The sequence below is a fragment of the Polistes dominula genome, unplaced genomic scaffold (genome assembly GCF_049000335.1).
Source record: "Polistes dominula isolate Pdom_NZ unplaced genomic scaffold, Pdom_raw_medaka contig_26, whole genome shotgun sequence".
NCBI lineage: Eukaryota > Metazoa > Arthropoda > Insecta > Hymenoptera > Vespidae > Polistes > Polistes dominula.
Window position 1 is genome coordinate 3395468 of NW_028300939.1, and position 20955 is coordinate 3416422.

The 20955-nt window shown below is 29.3% G+C and overlaps 3 protein-coding genes across 11 annotated transcripts; 1 reads left to right on the forward strand and 2 right to left on the reverse strand.

Annotated features, from left to right (window-relative positions):
• Positions 1 to 1140: 1140 nt before the first annotated feature.
• On the forward strand, positions 1141 to 4483 carry LOC149032894 (fatty acyl-CoA reductase wat-like). Its single transcript, XM_089171526.1, has 8 exons — positions 1141 to 1473; positions 2225 to 2318; positions 2402 to 2647; positions 2791 to 2936; positions 3007 to 3309; positions 3411 to 3704; positions 3794 to 4051; positions 4144 to 4483. The coding sequence occupies exons 1-8, from the start codon at positions 1304 to 1306 to the stop codon at positions 4247 to 4249; spliced, it is 1617 nt and encodes a 538-aa protein (XP_089027652.1). The 5' UTR covers positions 1141 to 1303; the 3' UTR covers positions 4250 to 4483.
• A 4651-nt stretch (positions 4484 to 9134) lies between these two features.
• LOC107071486 (uncharacterized) lies at positions 9135 to 15487 on the reverse strand. 9 transcript variants are annotated; one of them, XM_089171485.1, is made up of 11 exons: positions 15254 to 15486; positions 13201 to 13294; positions 12879 to 13124; positions 12295 to 12735; positions 11922 to 12224; positions 11015 to 11824; positions 10416 to 10932; positions 9995 to 10335; positions 9846 to 9914; positions 9710 to 9790; positions 9135 to 9630 (listed from the first exon to the last, which is right to left on the reverse strand). In XM_089171485.1, exons 7-11 carry the CDS (start codon positions 10478 to 10480, stop codon positions 9470 to 9472), a joined length of 717 nt encoding a protein of 238 aa, XP_089027611.1. In that variant the 5' UTR covers positions 10481 to 10932; positions 11015 to 11824; positions 11922 to 12224; positions 12295 to 12735; positions 12879 to 13124; positions 13201 to 13294; positions 15254 to 15486; the 3' UTR covers positions 9135 to 9469. The 9 variants fall into 9 exon arrangements, with proteins under 9 accessions (XP_089027611.1, XP_089027612.1, XP_089027608.1 ...); XM_089171486.1 differs by adding an exon at positions 13801 to 13846 and having other exon boundaries at positions 12879 to 13294; XM_089171482.1 differs by having other exon boundaries at positions 13801 to 15486.
• Positions 11024 to 19708, reverse strand: LOC149032895 (fatty acyl-CoA reductase 1-like). The gene is made up of 8 exons (XM_089171459.1): positions 19612 to 19708; positions 19497 to 19522; positions 12879 to 13124; positions 12552 to 12735; positions 12080 to 12224; positions 11922 to 12038; positions 11674 to 11824; positions 11024 to 11191 (listed from the first exon to the last, which is right to left on the reverse strand). Exons 1-8 carry the CDS (start codon positions 19706 to 19708, stop codon positions 11024 to 11026), a joined length of 1134 nt encoding a protein of 377 aa, XP_089027585.1.
• Positions 19709 to 20955: the final 1247 nt, after the last annotated feature.

Consider the following 20955-nt stretch of genomic DNA (forward strand, 5'->3'; position numbering starts at 1 on the left):
TAATCCCAAGATTATACCGGTGCCCTTTCATATATATAGTAACAATATTATAATAAATAAATCCTACAATTATCTTACTTTAGAAACTGTGCATTCGTCACATTCTCTCGAAACTTAGTTTTTTGAAAGTTTCACTTCTAGCACGTGTGATCGGCAAACATGTTTTTTTTTTTGTTGTAACTAAAAAATGAGAAAAATTATTTATTGCACTTATGACTTTTTTCTAATTGCACACCCGCACAGAAAGTTTCACTTTTCAATTGTGGTCGTGTTATTGCCCCCCGGACTTTTCCATCGCCCACTTTATGAGCCACTGCTATAGATCGTAAATTCATAGTACACATAGATATACATATACATATACACATACATATGAATATTCACATATATAAATCCGCAGGTCAGTTACCTGATATTTAGCAGTCGTTATAAGACCACAGTAGAATTAATGTACTTAGTTCAACAGATATTTTTATCGAGATAACGTTTTTAATACTTAGTTTGTTATAATTGTTTTTAATCACTCATCAACATACTTAGTTAAAAGTTTTTTTTTTAATAGTGTAAAATCGAGAAACTAATCATATTTTATTATATTCTTTGTGGTAAAAGTTGTTGAGATAAAAGGGTAAGTTTTTTATTTTTTGAAATTCTATACCTTTTCCAAATGTGTAGATCACAAATAGCCAAATTATAATTAAATATAATAGATTATATATAATAGAGTTATTATATATAGTATAGTATATATAGTAGGTAATATAGTATAGTATAGTATAGTAGAGTCAATTATATATAATAGAGTGTAATTAGTGTATTTATATATTTAGATGACGTGTCAGTCGAATTAAATTCATAATTTTAATTAATTTTAAGAATAAAATTAATATGGCTTACTAACAACTTATGAGGAGCTTTCATTGAATAAGAAATTATATAAGTCATAAATTATAAAAGTGGCCTCAATTATTGCAAATATTAATTGTTACCATATATTACGCGTTATTTTTAAAAATGTTTAATTCTACATAATGCAAATTTTTATAAAGTAAATATAATTACTTCATTTATATTTCTTATAATGAAATATTATTTTTATATAAAATAGATTTAAATTTTCCAGCAATCCAAAAGAAAAAAACATCTTAGAACCATAATTAGAATTAAAAGCATTTATTTCAATCACGTATAAATAATTACTTATCTTTAAGATTTATCTGTCATCGATAATTACTAAAAAGTGAAATTTTTCTTATTCCATTCCTATGTAATATTATCTTTTTATTATAAAAGGATTCAAAAAATGGCATCATTAAGTGGCCAAACGTATCAAGAGGAACTATTTTCGATGATAGAAGAGCCGAATTATTATAATCAACGGGGTGAAATTGCTACATTTTTTTCTGGAAAGAAAATTTTTATAACAGGAGGTTTAGGATTTATAGGAAGACTTATAATGGAAAAACTTTTAAGGTAAACATTTTTCTTATATGCTTTCGTTCTCGATTCAATTAGCCCCTTGACCTATTACCACGAGTCAGACTCGTGGTAAAAAGTTTGTGCTATAAGCGAATACCACGAGTCTGACTCGTGGTAAAAAGTTTGTGCTATAAGCGAATACCACGAGTCTGACTCGTGGTAAAGAATATGTGTTTTAAACGAGCGGGTACGCAGCGGAACAATTGAATGGCACAGCGCGCGACTGATTTTCAAGTATCTTATGGCACGCGAAATTGTCATATATCGCATAGGTCAAGGGGTTAATACATTCGTTATAAGCTTCCGATCATAAATTTTAAAAAAATTTGGATAATATGTACAATCGGATAGTTCTTGTTAGTAGTTTTATTCTCCTTGAGATTCATATTGTGTGAAATAAATAACAAAAAATATTGTTCAAGTTTGAAGTCTATTAATTAATTTTAACTTTCGAAGCAATGTAAGCTTTCTAAATAAGGAAAATAGCATAGAGTTTTTGTCATGCAAAAAGATAACTATTTTTTTTTTACAGATTTAATTGCTACAAAATATATTTAATTCAGCAGACAATATCTATCTAATAGTACCTGTATTTAAAGATAACGATAATTATTCTTTATTTTTCTCTTTTTCTACTTCTCTCTTTACTTCAATATTTTAAATTTGACACAATAATGATTTATTTTATAAGAAATAACTTTCCGCTAAAAACTTGTACTATAAATGCAATTGCTGCGGTTTGCAGATGTTGTCCAGAAATAACAACGATTTATTTGCTGGTAAGGGCAAAGAAACAGAAGGATCCGCAGACTCGATTTAAAGAATATTTCAATGATGTTGTGAGTAAAGTTACATATTTTGTACTTATTATTATGGGAATAAAAGATGTCACCAATATTACAATTTATATTTAAATCTTTAGATTTTTGATAGATTGAAGAGAGAGCAAAAAGATGTTGAAAAGAAAATTATTTTGATTGAAGGAGACACGAGTCTATTAAATTTAGGATTGTCAGAGAAGGACCGCGATCGCATTAAAGATACCGATGTAATTTTTCATAGTGCAGCATCCGTACGTTTTCTGGACAATATTCGTCTTATAGTTAATACAAATATTAGAGGAACAAGGGATCTTCTCTTGCTTGCACAAGAGATGACAAGCTTAAAGGTATTTTTTTCCTAGTAAAATCATTCGTATAAAAATGCGTATGTTTAGGCACATTTCCCGACTAGATCAATTTATTTTTATATAAAACTTAGTTTAATTTTAAAAATAGATTGTTCTAATTTTATAATAATTTTGTTCTTTAGGCCTTTGTTTATGTTTCAACGGCTTACTCGCACTGTGTTTACAATAAAATCGAAGAAAAATTGTATAAGCCACCTATGAAGACAGATGATATAATTAGATTGACAGAGATTTTGACCGAAGACCAATTAGATTTAATTACCCCAAAGTAATAAAACATAAAAACCTACTGCATTCTTTTAGAGATAAATCGATAAGCATATACGTTTTTTTTGCAGTCTATTGGGTAAGTGGCCCAGTACTTACGCATTTTCAAAGGCAATCTGTGAAGATACTTTACGGCAATATTCTAATGGAATTCCAACTTGTATCGTTCGGCCGTCTATTATTGTCGCAACGGAAAAAGAACCAATTGCTGGTTGGATAAACAATTTGTATGGACTTACAGGTGTTATTTTTGGTGGCGCGACTGGTGTTTTACGAACACTGTATTGTGATAAAGACTTAATTTGCGAGATAATTCCTGCTGATTATGTTGTCAATAACATTATTGCTGCAGCATGGAACGTTGCAGAAAAACGGTTATTTTTTTTCTTCTTTTTCGAACAATCTCTAATATCAACTTTTAGTAAATCTCTTAAAATATTATTTACAATAAATAAGATAGAACTTTTTCTTGTAGATCCATATCACAGAGTGGTAATCTTTCCATTAGAAGTAATAAATATTTACCTGTAGATGAAGAAATTTCAGTTTATAATGCTGTTTCCTGTGTTCAAAGACCAGTTACTTGGGGTACTATGCAGAATTATCTACTAACTAACGGATTTGATGTTCCATGGAAAAAAACAATTTGGTACTGCTGCTTATTATTAAACAAAAACTATTATTACGATAGTTTTCTTAAAATTGTTTTGCACTGGATACCTGCAATTATTGTGGACTTCTTATTATATCTCAGCGGAAGAAAGCCAATGTAATTATTAATGATATTTAGATTAACAAACTATTTATTATTCGTCGATGAAATAGAACATAAATAATATAATGGCATATTTTTTTCAGATTGCTTAATGTCTACAGAAAAATAGAGGAGTGTAAACATGTAATAAGTTTTTTCACAATGAATGAATGGGAATTTACAAACGATAATGTCTTGAAGTTATGGGACAAATTATCTGTGGTTGATAAAAGTAACTTCTTCTTTAATGTTGCTGATATTGATTGGGAGTGTTTTTCTATTACTTACATGAGAGGAATTCGAGTATTTCTAGGCAAAGATCCAATGGATACGGTTGAGGAATCAAGACCTTTTTATAGAAGGTAAATGTTTTATTATCTTTTTTTTATAACAAATATTATGTTTATTCTATTTAAAATTAATTATCCTTTTTTTTATTGTTTATCGTTTTCAGGTTGAAAATAGCTCATTATACTTTGAAGTGGTTTTTTAATATTTTGATTCTTTGGATTTTATACTCTTTATTATATTCTTTTTTTACTTACATGTTTTATATTTGACAATCTGTGAAAAACAACAACAAAATACTCTGTTCATAATTATTAGCAGATAGAATAGGATAATTGTTTGTTTAGAATATAAGTAATTTTCCTTATAGGTTTGAAATATTTTTGCTATTAGATTTATTGACTTCATTATTCAACGAGAAGATGTTTACACGTTAAAACTATTAGCAATTATATAGAAGTTGAGATCTGTTTTTATAGTTCAAATAATATCTGATGATTATAAGTGGAATAATAAAATTTTTAACGTTTACTTAGAAAGATTAAGAACGTAGAAAAAAAGGAAATAAAAAAATAAATATTTATTCATCGGTCCACTCTTATGAAGAATACAATAACTACAAATAGTTCCTTATAATAAGAAATTCCTTAACTCCTAACATTTATATAACCAATTACCTCTTAGGCACTACGCGCCACTATAATGAATTTCGCAGATGCCATCTTTTAAAATATATCATACTCCTATTTGTATTATTAATTATTAAAATAAATTTTTAAAGTTAGAGTATATGTGATATATTTTAAAGAAAAAATATTATTTAATCATTAAATACTTTATTTTAATATAATTTCGTAGAGAACGGAATTGTCTGTTGAACCCTTCCGTACAGAGAAACAGCTCCGCGCAAAATTCAGCAGTGCTTAATAAATTAAAATATTGCGAATAATTTGTAATTACGAATGCTGCATCATATACTTATATATTTAACAGAAATTCTTTACATGTACAATTAATTAATAATAGTTTAAATGGATCGTTTATTTTAAATGTGGTCTAAGCCCATTTAAAAAAAAAGAGATATCACATAATTTATGCTTAATTTATTGTAAACTTTTTATGTGGATAACTAGTTAATATTTAACTTCTTAAAAAGTGCCTATGTTTTGTACAATTTAAAATTGATCGGTAAAAGAAATTGAGTAATCATTGATATGATAATCTTTAATTATCTCGAAACAAGAGAAAGTAGACTTAACCACTTTCAAAACGATCGGTCCAAATGGTTTATTTAAAGTAAAAAAGCTATGACTGCCCATGTATTTGATAGACATTCAATTATCGATAGTGAATAACTAAATATTAGGTTGGGGAAAAAGTAATCCATTATTTTTTCGTTAGATGACTTTAGTTATCGATTTCTCGCAAAATATCAATCAAATAATGTCAAATTTATCCTTGCTAGAAAGATGACATTTAGAGCTAAAAAAAATTCCCTTACCATTTTTTGTTTGGTCTATTCAATTGTGATTTACAGGGTGTTCAAAATGAAAGTCAACAAAGAGAAAATTCCGTACATTTCACACTTTTTCTTTTCTAAAGACGAAAATTCAAGCTAGGCGGGTGAAATTGTAAATGGTGCTTACACTCTCAATACTGTAACAGATAATTACGTGCAATTTTGGTTTCGTCGATTCCGTTCAGGTATTTTTGATGTTAAAGATGCACCTCGCACAGGCTGGCCTATCGTCGAAAATGTCGATAAAATCCCAGAAATAATCGAAGTTGATCAGCTTCTTAGTAGTTGTAGCATCGCCCAGGAGCTAAAGATCGACCATAAAACAGTTTTAAACCATTTGCGCAAAGCTGGATTCAAAAAGAAGCTCGATGTTTGGGTGTCACACCAATTAACACCAAAAAACATGATGCATCGAATTTCCATCTGCGAAGCCTTGGCCAAACGGAATGAAATCGACCCATTTCTTAAACGGATGGTGACTGGGGATGAGAAATGGGTCACATACGACAATATTGTGCGAAAACGATCGTGGTCAAAGCGCGATGAAGCAGCATAAATGGTAGCCAAGCCAGGACTAACGGCCAGGAAGGTTCTACTGTGCATTTGGTGGGACTGGAAAGGAATCATTTATTATGAGTTGCTTAAATATGGTCAAACACTAAATTCGGATCTTTACTGTCAACAACTGGATCATTTAAAGCAAGCGATTGACCAGAAACGGCCAGAATTGGCCAAAAGGAGAGGTGTTGTGTTTGATCAGAACAACGCCAGGTCACACATGACTATAGTGACTTCCCAGAACCTCCAGGAGATTGGTTTGGAAATTTTGATGCATCCATCATATAGACCAGACTTTACACTAAGCGATTATCATATTTTTGTTGCACTGCAAAACTTTCTTATTGATAAGAAATTGGCATTAAAAGAAGATTGTAAAAATCGATCACAAGAGTTTTTCGCAAATAGGGACCAAGACTTTTATGAGACAGGCATTGTGAAGCTACCTTTAAAACGTTAATAAATTAACGAACAAAACGGTGCATATTTGATCAAAATCAGACAACCAGAAGTATGTTAAATAAAGGTTTGAAGTTAACGTAAAAATAATGGATAACTTTTTCCCCAACCTAATATATGTGACAAAAAAATGATGTTCGACAATTAGAAATATTTTAATAAACTTTTTATATGAATTTGTTAACTAGTATATCGGTGATTCTTAAAAAATTATAAAATTCATAAATTTGATAGTATTCTACCGTCGAGAATGACTATTGAAGCATAAGTAGTCATGGATTATAAATAACTTACAGAAATACACCCAAAAAATGTCAGTACAGTGGCATGTCCGATTCTCGCTTCTCAAACTAAATGTGTAAATTTCTATAAAAATTTGTTTTATAATTTAAAGTTTAGCTTATTTATAACTAAAATCTAATGTATATTCCATCAAATTATGCTGCAATTATACCAATATATTGATTAGCAGAAAGGAATAATTGTCATTGATTTCTGTGTCCTGGGATTTTATTTAATTTTTAAATATAGAATATTTTCTGACTAAACGCCATATTTCATTGAGTTTTGTTCGCTCTCTTTGGCGGCATTTTAATGAAGGACTATTTGTGTATAGTTTACAGCTGTATGATTATTTTTGGTTCCGATATTTTGACAGAAATAATTTGTTTTGTTCTGAAACAGGTAAGTCATAAAATTACATGCCAGTAACATGATATTGAAATTTACACATAATGATACAATATTTTAGATTAACTATTCAAAATATATATTTAATTTTATGTGTACAATTGAAATTGTTTGGAAAATCATTTTAATTATGTGCCAAAAATAATGTTAGGATAATTATAAATTTAAATGTCAGTACCGTTAATGTCAGTACCATGGTAAAAATAACAAATAATTTTCAAATTCATATTTTCTTAATGCTTTCATTTATTATTATCTTCAGTTGTTCTAGTTTTCATTAAAACTCATTTTAGACTTAGTTATATATTCAAAGATAACTATAAAAATTATTATTCTAATTCTATTATTAATAAATTTTAAAGATTGTTAAAATCAAGAGGAAAATACCAAAAAAGTCTTTGTAACATTATAAGAGTATTATAATTTATCATTCGTTTTATTATTTTAGGATTTTTAAATGATTTACCTAAGTACTTTGAATGTTTCATTTATTTGTCAGTACCGTAACATTGAAAAATTTTCAATTTTTGTCCTAGTTTTTTGTCTATTGAAGTAATAGTAGAATTACATTACAGGAATAATTCTGACCATAATTAGGAAACAATAGTACCCAAAACATAAGTTATAAAGCATTTTTAATTTCTAAAAGTTTTGAGTTGTAAAAATCACAGTTATCTAAGAATCATCCGTATACGTTATTTGAAATATACTATATAATAGAACTATACTATACGTAGAGGAGGACTGAAAATATCAAAGTCCTTCAAATAGATCGCTGACAAATTCAGAGCCTCAGATGCAGGGGAGAAAAAAAATTAAATCTTTTTGTATCTACACCGAACAATTTGTAGCAATGCTTATATATAATAGAAATGTATTGCGGCTACTACGTAAAAGAGAGTAAAAAAATTCTGCATACTTTTTCTATTAGATGGTGAAACACGTTTATCCCGTCAATAATATTTAGTATTAAAAAGTTTTTTTTAAAGATAGTAGAAGAGGTCATAAAAGTATTTTTCCTTTTTGTAATGCTAGAAAACGATCTTAACAAACTAACCGTTTCGATTTCTATTGAAAATGTAAAAGAATGTCAAAACTTTCATTCCTGAGTAACGTTTCAATTTCTCTCATCAGTACATACAAAAATTTAGTGTCACATTGTATGTTTACGATGAACTTCAAAACTACTCAACCGATTTTACTGAAATTTTTTCATTTCGTATAATTTTTTCCACCTTAAAATATAGTATAGTTTTTATCGCGATTTTTAAAATATTTTTTATTACTAATTTATGAATTTATTATTTGGAGGATATCTAGATCTCCATGTTCTGTAAATATTCAATAGATTATGCTGTAATACAATTTGTTGAGTTCTACGCAGTATTCTTTATTCTGCGTTTATTATACCATATCTACAAAAAACAATCGATACTTTTATGTATATAAATAATATCCGATATCCGGTATGGGACACAGAGTATTTTGTTCTATCCATATATGTAATACTTCTATATGGACAGTTTCTATAAGTGGAAGCTGTTCCGACTAAGAAAGACAGAAGAATAACACTTTCTCTGTCCTCTGAGGTTCCAGCTCGGTTCTGCGCATTCTTTTGTGCGCAAAGGGGAAAGCAGCGGGTTATTCAAAACAGGAATGTTATTATAAAATTTTTTTTTTAATTCAATGCAAATTTATTTTAAAATACAAGATAATACTGAACAATTATTTTTTTTTACTGTTTAGGAGAATTTAAAAGAATAATTTTATTAAAAAGAAGAAGTATTTTTGAAATTAAAAAAAAAATAAACCTCACTCAAACTATTTTTGTTTCTTGGAAATGCTTGTAAAAAATTTTAAATTATATCTTAAGTACTTGGACGTGAAAATATTAGTGAAATATAATCAAATAAAAAAAATGTAACTAATCGTTTAACTGATACAAGTTTATTTTACACAAAAAATATGTACAATTAATAAAATTTTAAATATGTAAATATGTACAATTGCTACAAATATTTGATGATAAATACCTTATCATAAAACATCAATAAACTAAATTATTAGTTAAATTCGTGATCCATAACATTTGTGTAAAATATTTACAATTTTATAATTATACAATTTATATTAGTTAGAATATACTATACCATTAGAGCATCACAACTCTCATCAGTTAACATACGGTTTTCCTTAAGATGATTTATTAAATCTTGCAAAGATGAAATTTTTTTCTCGAGGTTCCTCGTTTGCCTCTGTAGCTGCTTTATTTTATCCGATTTTTTTTATCAGTCTCTTTTAATAAAGAAAGGGTTCTTTTACTCCTTTTAGGCGTCGCAAAATCTGATATTGAAATTTCACTAACATGACGAGGCTCGTAAAATTTACGCTTTCGAAATTGATTTGGGGAATCAATTTCATGTGAAACTTTAAATAAGAATAAAACAGTATTAATTAGAAAAATATTTGAAAAATATTAACAATCAAATATAATATTTATTCTCACCAGTATTTTCGTCTTCGCTGATAGGATTTGATTTTGCATTTTCTATAAATTCATTTAAATCAGATTGGTTACAAGAGGCTCCTGGAATTAAAATATTTAACAATATTAAAAAATTAAATTTTTCCATTAAACTTACCAAAATTAATGCTACTATTATTTGAGGTTTGACATTCAGTATTGTCTACTTCAAAACATTTTTTTGGACCTACAAATAGTAGAAATAATATATAAATATTTTTTTTGTTACTATCCTTCTATGTTTATACATAAATCTTATTATTTTACTTTTTTGCAAAGTAATGAGTACATTATATTGGTTGACAATATTATTCTCAGAAAAACATGATGACGATTGATTGCTGACTCCATTCTCATCAAATACTTCCGATAGCGGCGTGTTTGGTGGTAATTTACTAGTTTTATCAATACTGAGTGGATTTGTTAAATAAAGTGTAGGAACTGCATTACGTTTTATAGAAGATTTAACAACTCCAAAAATTTTTGATTGACAAATATCATCAGCTTTGAAATGTCTGGAACATATGTAAGTTCTTTTTACATCATTATTTTCAGTTAATCCACAAGCATTTAGCCACTTCAAACGTATCTCCAAATTTTTCGGAAATCTAAAATTGATCAAATTTAAATATTATTAATAACATAATAAAGGATTACATCTAAAAAATTAAAAATCATTTGCACTTACTGATGCGAAGAAATATTGTCAGCTCTCGACGCTTTTCTATCACATAAATAACACAACTTCATCATTTTTCAATAACTGATTGTTGGAAAAAGAATATTATTTAAATAAAAACAAAAGTTTTTTAAAATTTATAATTGTTTTTCTGAATTACAATAATAAATATATTTGTAAACAGAATCATAACCACAAAATTATTTCCCTCATTCTTCCCCCTCTATTAATATCATGGGGAATTCTCAAGCATGCGCAACGTGAACCAGGTATCTGGGACGAGAGAGAAAATAGTATATGTCGGCACCTTAATAGTGGGACATTCCTTCCCATTTAAACTGTCCATATAGAAGTATTACATATATGGTTCTATCGATGGGCGGTCCTTTTTAATCTTTGTTTTCTTTATCCCTACCAAGGAACAGCTGCATCTTAAGTGCTTGGCGATGAAACATTTTTCTTTTGGTTTATTCGTTATTCGTTTATTCTTTTCTCTACTCCTGATTGAGTAAAGACGTGCTTCCACCTTATCATATAAAGTAAAAAGGAAATTGTGTTATAAAAAAGAGTATTTTTAATATCCCCTATAACTCAATAGTCGCAAATACCAATTCCCGCTATTGTTCCCGTCCATGAGCGCGATCCTTCCATTGGCAGTCTTCATAAACTATTTCTTTCAGGTTTCTTCTAATATTATCCTCAAATCTACGTCCCGGTCTACCTAGTAGTCTTTTCCCATTTGGTATACCAACCAATATTTTATTCGCCGTTTGACCCTCGCCTTTCTGAAAATTTTTTTGCACTGGATACCTGTAATTATAGTGGACTCTTTATTATATTTCAGAGAAAGAAAGCCGATGTATTCTATGACGATATTTAGATTTATTATTTGCCGATAAGAACAAACGTTATTAAATTTTTTCAGATTGCTTAACATCTACCTAAAAATAGAAAAAATTATACATTTGTTTCAAACTGATTCGCGTTAGCATAACATACAGTACGAGCGACCATTTTATTGTCGTTTTTCACAGATTGTGAAAAAAAATCTGAAAAAAGCCAATTAATTTATTAACGTGTCTTTTTATCGGCGAATAATAAATCTAAATATCGTCATACAATACATCGGCTTTTTTCCGCTGAGATATAATAAGGAGCTCACTATAATTACAGGTATCCAGTGCAAAAAAATTTTCAGAAAAATATCGAAATAATAGTTTTTGTTCAACATTCAGGAGCAGTATTAAATTGTTTTTTTCCATGGAACATTAAATCCGTTAGTTTTCAGGTAATTCTCCATAGTATTCCAAGTAACTGGTTTTAGAACGCAGGAAACAGCATTATAAACTGTAATATCTTCATCTACAGGTAAATATTTATTACTTCTGCAGGAAAGATTAACATTCTGTGTTATAGATCTACAAAAAAAGTTCTAAATTATTTATTGTAAATGATATTTTAAAAGATTAATTAAAAGTTGATATCAGAGATTATTCAAAAAAGAAAAAAAATTACCGTTTCTCTGTAATGTCCCATGCTGCAGCAATAATGTTGTTGACAACATAATCAGTAGGAATTATATAGCAAATTAAATCTCCATCACAATACAGTGTTCGTAAAACACCGGTCAAGCTACCAAAAATAGCACCTGTTAGTCAATAAAAATTGTTTACCAAACCAGCAATTGGTTCTTTTTCTGTTGCGACAACAATAGATGGCCGAACAATGCAAGTTGGAATTCCATTAGAATATTGCCGTAAAGTATCTTTACAGATTGTCTTCGAAAATGCGTAAGTGCTGGGCTACTAACCCAGTAGCCTGCAAAACAAACGTATATGCTTATCGATTTATCTCTAAAAGAATGCAGTAGGTTTTTATGTTTTATTACTTTGGGGTAATTAACCCTTTCGCTACGGCAGTGTCTTCCGTAGGAGCGTCACCGCTGTACGGGCCTGCGTGCCGCCGAAGTAGCGCCACTGCGCCGGAAAGTATGCATGTTGTACTTAGGTAAACTGGTGTTCGGACGAATATCTTTCTGTGCAGACTTGTCATTCTCCGGGTCATACGATTCTTTAAGTGTTACACAACAACATATTATATAGTGGTATCAAACTGACGTCGTCTATAGGCGACACTCGAACACACAAGTCGTCGCGCAGCTGTCGCCTATAGGCGACGCTCGTAGCGAAAGGGTTAAATCTAATTGATCTTTGATCAAAATCTCTGTCAATCTAATTATATCATCTGTCTTGATAGGTGGCTTATACAATTTTTCTTCGATTTTATTGTAAACACAGTGCGAGTAAGCCGTTGAAACATAAACAAAGGCCTAAAGAACAAAATTATTATAAAATTAGAACAATTTATTTTTAAAATTAAACTAAGTTTTATATATAAATAAATTGATCTAGTCGGGAATTGTGCTTAAACATACGCATTTTTATACGAATGATTTAACTAGGAAAATAATACCTTTAAGCTTGTCATCTCTTGTGCAAGCAAGAGAAGATCCCTTGTTCCTCTAATATTTGTATTAACTATAATACGAATATTGTCCAGAAAACGTACTGATGCTGCACTATGAAAAATTACATCGGTATCTTTAATGCGTTCACGGTCATTCTCTGACAATCCTACATTCAATAGACTCGTGTCTCCGTCAATCACAATAATCTTCTTTTCAACATCTTTTTGCTCTCTCTTCAATCTATCAAAAAGCTAATGATTTAAATATAAACATCGTGACATCGTTTATTCCGATAATAATAAGTACAAACTGTGTAACTTTACTCACAACATCATTGAAATATTCTTTAAATCGAGTCTGCGGATCCTTCTGTTTCTATGCCCTTACCAGCAAATAAATCGTTGTTATTTCTGGACAACATCTGCAAACCGCAGCAATTGCATTTATAGTACAAGTTTTTAGCGGAAAATTATTTCTTATAAAATAAATCATTATTGTGTCAAATTTAAAATATTGAAGTAAAGAGAGAAGTAGAAAAAGAGAAAAATAAAGAATAATTATCGTTATCTTTAAATACAGGTACTATTAGATGGATAGTTTATGCTAAATTTAATATTTTTTCTAGCAATTAAATCGGTCAAAAAAATAAATTATCTTTTTGCGTGACAGAAACTATATGCTTTTTTTCTTATTTAGGAAGCCTACATTGCTATGGTTCGAAAGTTGACATGTATTGATAGACTTTAAACTCGAAGAATATTTTTTTTTATTTATTTCTTATAATATGAATCTCAAGGAGAATGAAAGTTCTAACAAGAACTCTCCGATTGTACATACTATTCAAATTTAGTAAAAATTAATGATTTAAACCTTATAACGAAAGTACAAATCTGATTGGAAACAAAAACATTTATAAAACAATTTTACCTCAAAAGTCTTTCCATTCTAAGCCTTCCTAGAACTCCTAAGCCTCCTGTTATAATAATTTTTTTTTTTTCAAGAAAAAAATGTAGCAATTTTACCTGGTTGATTATAATAATTAGGTTCCTCTATCATTGAAAAAAGTTCCTCTTTATACGTTTGGCCGCTTTAAGGCAGGATTCTACTTTGTAATTTTTTTTTTAATTTTTCTTTTTCGATTATTCGTAAATAAATATATTTAAGAATACTCTTTAAAAATTTCAAAACGATCAGAGCATCCTAACTGTACTTTTTCGTCCCTCGAATCTACCCGTGCGCGGGTAAAAAAAGTATTTAAAAAAACTTTAAATGCGTTTTTCTCGGAATCACATTTTTGAACCGCGTGTTGTAAAAATCTCCGAAACTAGCTATTCGATTCGTCTGAAATTTTTACCACATAATCTATACACATATAGTTAACCGATGGTAGCAGATTTATAAAAAAATTTTCATTTTAACTATTTTTTTTTGACAAAAAATGAGAAAAAAAAGAGATTTTTTTGATAATTTTTTTTCAACTGACGCCATTTTGTTATTTTTGTTTGTAAATAAAAAAATCTGCTACCACCGGTTGCTGTAGTCTTTGTGAACATAGAACTATTCGAGTTTTTCATTTCAGATAATCCGATGTCAAGATTTTTACAACACCGCAAAGGCTAGACTATTTTTAGGCGTTCAGTTCAAGGGCCTCTCCAATGTTTGTAGAGCGTATAAAACAAATTTAAAAAATTTTTTAATGTACTTTAAGAGTGTATTTATGAAGCACAACAAACCCTACATCAATATCTTTCTTAGTTTTCTAATAAAACATTGACAAAAATACCTATTTTTTCGAGCGACTAAAGTAGAATCCTGCCTTAATGATGCCATATTTTGTGTGTTTTCTTTTATAATAAAAAAATACATTACATACAAATAAAGTAAGAAATATCAAATTTTTAAGATCAGTAAATATTTATAAGTGTTTGAAATATATGGTATTGATACTAATTATAGGTACAAAATGTTTGATTTTGGATTGCTGGAAAAATTCAAGTCTATATTATATAAAAATAATACATTATTCTAAAAAATATTATAATGAAGTATTTATATTTACTTTTAAAGAATTTTCATTATCTAGAATTTAAAATTTTTTAAACTGATGCGTAATATATGATAGCAATTAATATTTGCAATAATTGAGGCCACTTTAATAATCAATGACTTATATAATATCTCATTCAATGAAAGCTCCTAATAATTTGTTACTAAGCCATATCAATTTTATTCACAAAATTAATTAAACTTATGATTTTAATTTGACTGACACTTCATCTTGAATATGTAAATACACTAATTACACTCTATCATATAATTTGGCCATTTGTGATTTTTACAGTTGGATACGGTATAGAATGTTAAAAAATTAAAAACTTACCCTATAATACAAAATAATATTTTCACAAGGAACATAATAAAATATAATAAGTATTTCGAAATTCCACTATTAAACAAAAACTTTAGAAAACTTTATATCCTATGATATACTAAACATGTTGATGAGTGATTAATAACGATTATAACAATCTAAGTATTAAAAACGTTATCTTGACAAAAATATCTGTTGAACTAAGCACCTTTATTCTACTGTGGTCTTATAACGACTGCTGAATATCAGATAACTGACCTGTGGATTTATATATGAGAATGTGTATATGTATATGTATATTTATATGTATATGTACATGTATGTGTACCATGAACTTAGGATCTACAGCAGCGGTTCTCAAAGTGGGCGATGGCACGACCACAATTGAAAAGTGAAACTTTGTGCGCGGGTGTGCAATTAGAACAAAGTCATAAGTGCAATAAATAATTTTTCTCATTTTTTAGTTACAACAAAAAAAAACATGTTTGCCGATCACACGTGTTAGAAGTGAAACTTTCAAAAACTAAGTTTCGAGAGAATGTGACGAATGTACAGTTTCAAAAGTAAGATAATTGTAGGATTAATTTATTATAATATTGTTACTATATATATGAAAGGACACCGGTATAATCTTGGGATTATATTTTTATTATATTGCTTAACAATAGAAATTCTAATTTAATTAATAAATTTTATTATTGTTTAGACCTAGCGCTATGGCAGACACTTTACCTTGCCCCAACTAGTTTGAGGATAAAACTCTGCATAAAAACTAATTCCATTTATTTAAACCTAACCCAAATCTTTTACAATGTGAGGAAGCCAAATCTTTTGTGTTCTTTAGATTTTCTATAAACTCGTTAATATTGTAACTTTTCAAAATTCTTCCATATATTTTAATCCATTTGCATCATAAACGTATATATATGCTCAATTTTCTAGTCACTATCACCGAAGCGTATAAATACTTAACTGCGTTTATCATTAAAAATCAAAATATTTAATAAATAAAATAACACACTCTCTAACAGTATAAGATTACAGAGAGAAGCACTAATACTGATAATTGTTACATTGCTTGGATGCAATGATTATTTTTTATTTTGCTTCTTTTTCTTATCTTTTATTTTTTTCTGCTTTCATACAATTTTACACCTTAATGCATGATAAAAACTTTTTAGCAATATGGTCTTTTTTTTCATATTTCTAAATGACGCAAATAGGTTGAAAATGCTACATCATCGTCAGAACATAATTATTTATTCCTCGAATATATTTCTGCAACAAATAATATCAACCAAAGCTTTATTAGCATATTCGAGCTACTTATTATTACTGTATCTTATTAACCTTGGTCTATAAGTTCAATAAGTCAATTCAAATGCTATTACGTATGTCCGATTGTAAAACACTTATATTTTAAAAATATCTACCTGGCTACTCTATAAGACGTATTTTTGTATGTTATTTTTTTTATTATCGGCTTCTGTATATTCTTATTAAACAATGTTACACGCATTTGCTATCAATAAAATATAAATCTTATAAAAACATAAATAATAATATCGTAAAATAATCGATATAAAGATTGAATGATAATATAAATTAAATCATAATAAAATAAATTCACTTCTCGTCGATTTCAGCAGATACAATAATTTAAATACAATACAAATACATTGCAATATAAAATAATACAATTACAATATTAATATGGTCACCGATAGAGTTTAGAATATGCCTAGTACTTGAACTTTGGTCGTTCGGAATAAAATTTTTGAACGAGTCAGTGTCTTTAGGTATTTAGGATTGATCATAAACCAGACGAACGAAATTAAAGAAAAACTCAATACAAGAATCAATTTAGGCAATGCATGCTTTTATTCGGTTAATAAATTACTCAGCTCGCGGTTGTACAATCATCCTTTCAGTAGTCCTTTATGTTAGTGAAACTTGGTCGCTTACGTTACGTGACGAAAAGAAAGTTAAGGTTTTTAAAAACAATGTTCTTCGTATAATCTTCGGTGCAAAACGCGACGAGAAAACCGGCGAATGGAGAAAACCCCATAACTAAGAAGTACATCGAACAAACAAATCGGACACTATTAATGTCATAAAATCACGCCGATTAAGATGGGCTGGTTTCGTGGCGCGCGTGGGGCAGGATCGAACGACGCATAAAATATTGGTCGGTATACTAAATGGAAAAAGACCACTAGGTAGACCGGGACGTAGATTGGAGGATAATATTAGAGAAGGGATCTGAAAGAAATAAGATATAAAGACCGCGAATGGAAGAATTGCGCTCCGGGACGGGAACAATAGCGAGATTTGGTATTTGCGACAATAAACTTTCGAGCTTCTAATGTCAACTAATAATAATAATATTTTATCTGCTTTCATGTACGAAATAATCTACTAAATCATGGCTTACAACGACTACTGATTATTCTTTATAGAGTAGAGTATTTAATCGTTGTGAAAACAGTGAAATTTTCCTGTTGTATTTATTCTTGAGGATTTATTTTTAATAAAATGAAATATTAAAAAATATCCCTTGAATGCCAGATTTTTTTCTTTTTTTGCATCATTTATTTACTGTAATGTCTTTTAAGGCATCCACGTCTAAATTAGCTGCGTTGGACAACGAGAAAAAGAAAAATCTTACACGTTACAGACAAAATTTATATTTAAATTAATTATTATAAATAATTTAGATATTAATTATTAATATTTTAATTAATTATATATACTTATAAAATACATGCCGGAAATATATGTAAACGCCTAAATTTTGACCGTTTTTCAGAGGCTTATTTAAAATAGAAGGAAAATAAATGAATCGTTCTGAAACTCAGCATGTGTATTCATTACATATTAAAATATAAGAATCTGATTTTTATTTTATTTTTTTTTTCAAAATGGCCGCTGTAGTAACTTATCTCCTGAGGCCCTAGCGACGAAACGCATCAATCATGGTGATTTTTAGCTTCAGTTACAGCAATCTAAAATTTAAAAAAAGGATCGGAGCGTGTTCATAAAACATGTATCTTCTAGTTGAACTAAGGAAAAACTAAAAAGTCAAAAAATCGTAAATTGTCACGACTCAGACAAAAAAGTCTGATTTTTGACACTTTTCTTCACGGTCTTTTGGTCAAAAATGACAATTATTGAAAATTTTTGTAGTATTTTTGAAGTTCAACTAGAAGCTAATACTATAAAGAAAATGTGTGTTAAATTTCACAAGAATCGGTTTAAACCTTTTTGAATTTTCTTTCACTACAGTTTGAAAAAAGTCGTTTCGAGAAAAACGCGTTCAAAATTTAGCTTTCGCGTCTAACGCCAAATTAAGGCGGAGTACTTAAATGAATTTTCAATCGATAACTAATGCGAATTTCATTCTAAAAATTTACAGGCATATTTTTAGGATGGTAAACTAACTATTTATGAAAAATAGGAAAATTCGATTTTTTTTTATTTTACATCTATCACCCGCCTTAACACTTTCAGTGTCACGCTCATTTTCAAGAATGTTCCATTTAGGCCACGCTCATTTTTAAGGAATTCCCGTCAGGCCATGCGCGCCGCTTAGAAATATCCATGTTTTACGCTGTCAGCCAGCACTGACTGACGCGGCCTAACGAAAAGTCTAGTGTCTGCCACTGGTGACGGACGTGGCGCACAAAGTGTTAGAGAAGTTGTTAAGAACTTTATCGCGTGCAATGATGCATGCAAATTACTATATGTTCACAACACTTATATTAATCATCTAGTTTTTTTGATCTACTGTATATAACACTACATATTTTTTCACAAAAGTTGTTTATTTAACCCTTTGCACTCGAAAAGAATTCGGCCAAATAAGGGAAACATTTTACATGTAAGTATTTTAAAGTCATTTATAAACAAACAAACTTATACAAATAATCAAATTTAACCAATTTATTTCTTTTTCATCAAAAACTACAAAATTTGAGAATTATTATACTCTGTAATTAGTTTTTGTATAATATTTCGTAAAACAACACCAAAGATGCATCTTAGGTTTATCCGGACGCATATCACAATAATATGTTACTTCCCGCCTACCTACAGACATATTACGATCAGAACAAGCCTTACAGTCCCTTTAAGTATTATCTTTAAGTATATCTTAAAAGAAATATCTTATCACTATTCTGCACAATTTATGAGATTAAAAGGTAACAAAAATAGCACAAAACATCATAAATAAAAGAAAAATAAGTTATACCTTCCACCGTTGTTCAATTGTTAATCCTATGGACGTTTCAAAAATGTAAAGCATAAAAAATCCATCCGTCAGCTATCAGTCATCGTACCGATTGACGTACTTTAATGATGATTACTGGAACGATTTTGATGTTCGCAATGTTCTTTTGTCACCACAACCGATTCACCTTTGTCACAAGACGATGATTCTCTAGCGGCGTCACGTCGCGGCATTTTGTACTAGACAATTCATCGAAACTTGCTGTTCGATACACGTATTAAATGTGTGTGTGTGTATGTGTGTATATGTGTGTGTATGTAAGTCCTCTGACTTCTGAAAAAGCAAACTTCGAGATAAAAGGAAGATTATGGAGACTAAAGTTAAAAATATAAAGGAACGGGGGAAAGTCAACATAAGCCGTGAGTTGAAATAACGTATTTTCCTTTATAAATGACGTTTCGTTCGACTTGATTTATTAAAAGACACTCGCGATCGTAATAGACAAAATAATGAAAGAAAAATGTTAACTATTGACGGAAGAAAGGTTGCGCTCCACGGTAGCTACACTAACTGGAGCTTCCTCACTTGAATTTCGGGACGCCTCGGCACGATCCGGCTAATCTGACGACAATCTTTCTAGTCCAGTCAAATTAGGTAAGAATCCTGGAATTTTAGATACTGAGCTATAAACTCGTATAAACTTGTATTTTGACATTTTAAAAGTTATCTCAAAACCTACATATGGTAGGGTGTACGCTACTATTATAATCTAAGGTCAGAGATCACAAAAATCGATTTTTTGCACATTTTTTGCAAATATCTCGTTTCCTATGGGTTTTTCGCTATCTGTATTACTTATCAATATTGTAGAGGATTAAATTTCCTACAACTTTTGTTTTAAAAATTTTTTTATACGTCAAATCTTTTTCGGGATAGATGGCAGAGAGCGCGCAGTTAGAGCATCATTTAAGGTATGTAATAACTATTACATTATATTTAATAATTTTTTCCATTATTAAATATCTATCTATTCAATAACACTTATAACCAATTCGTAAAAATAAAAAATTATCAAGGGACAAACTTTAATTACATTTTAATTATATTCTCATTTCCACTAATTACATTTAAAATAGATAAATACGACTTCTGCGCTTTTTAAACAAGGGAACAAAACATTTTTAAAAGCATTTGAGAAACTGCCGAATTTTGATCAACTTGCAGTAGCATTTGAAGAAGAAAACTGTCTGATTCAAAGATTATTTGAAAATGGAATTCAAATCTTGTTGGCAGTCTATAATGCTCCAAAATCTGTGGACGGTATAGATCATCTTCATTATGCACAATACGTCAAGTCTACAAAACTGAATAAATCTGTGCAGTTATCAAATATTCCACCAACAAGTGCAGCAGCTCACCAACATTTCAATCGTGTTTATTATCAAGTTCAAACTTGGTTAGGGCATGATTTGGAACCCCA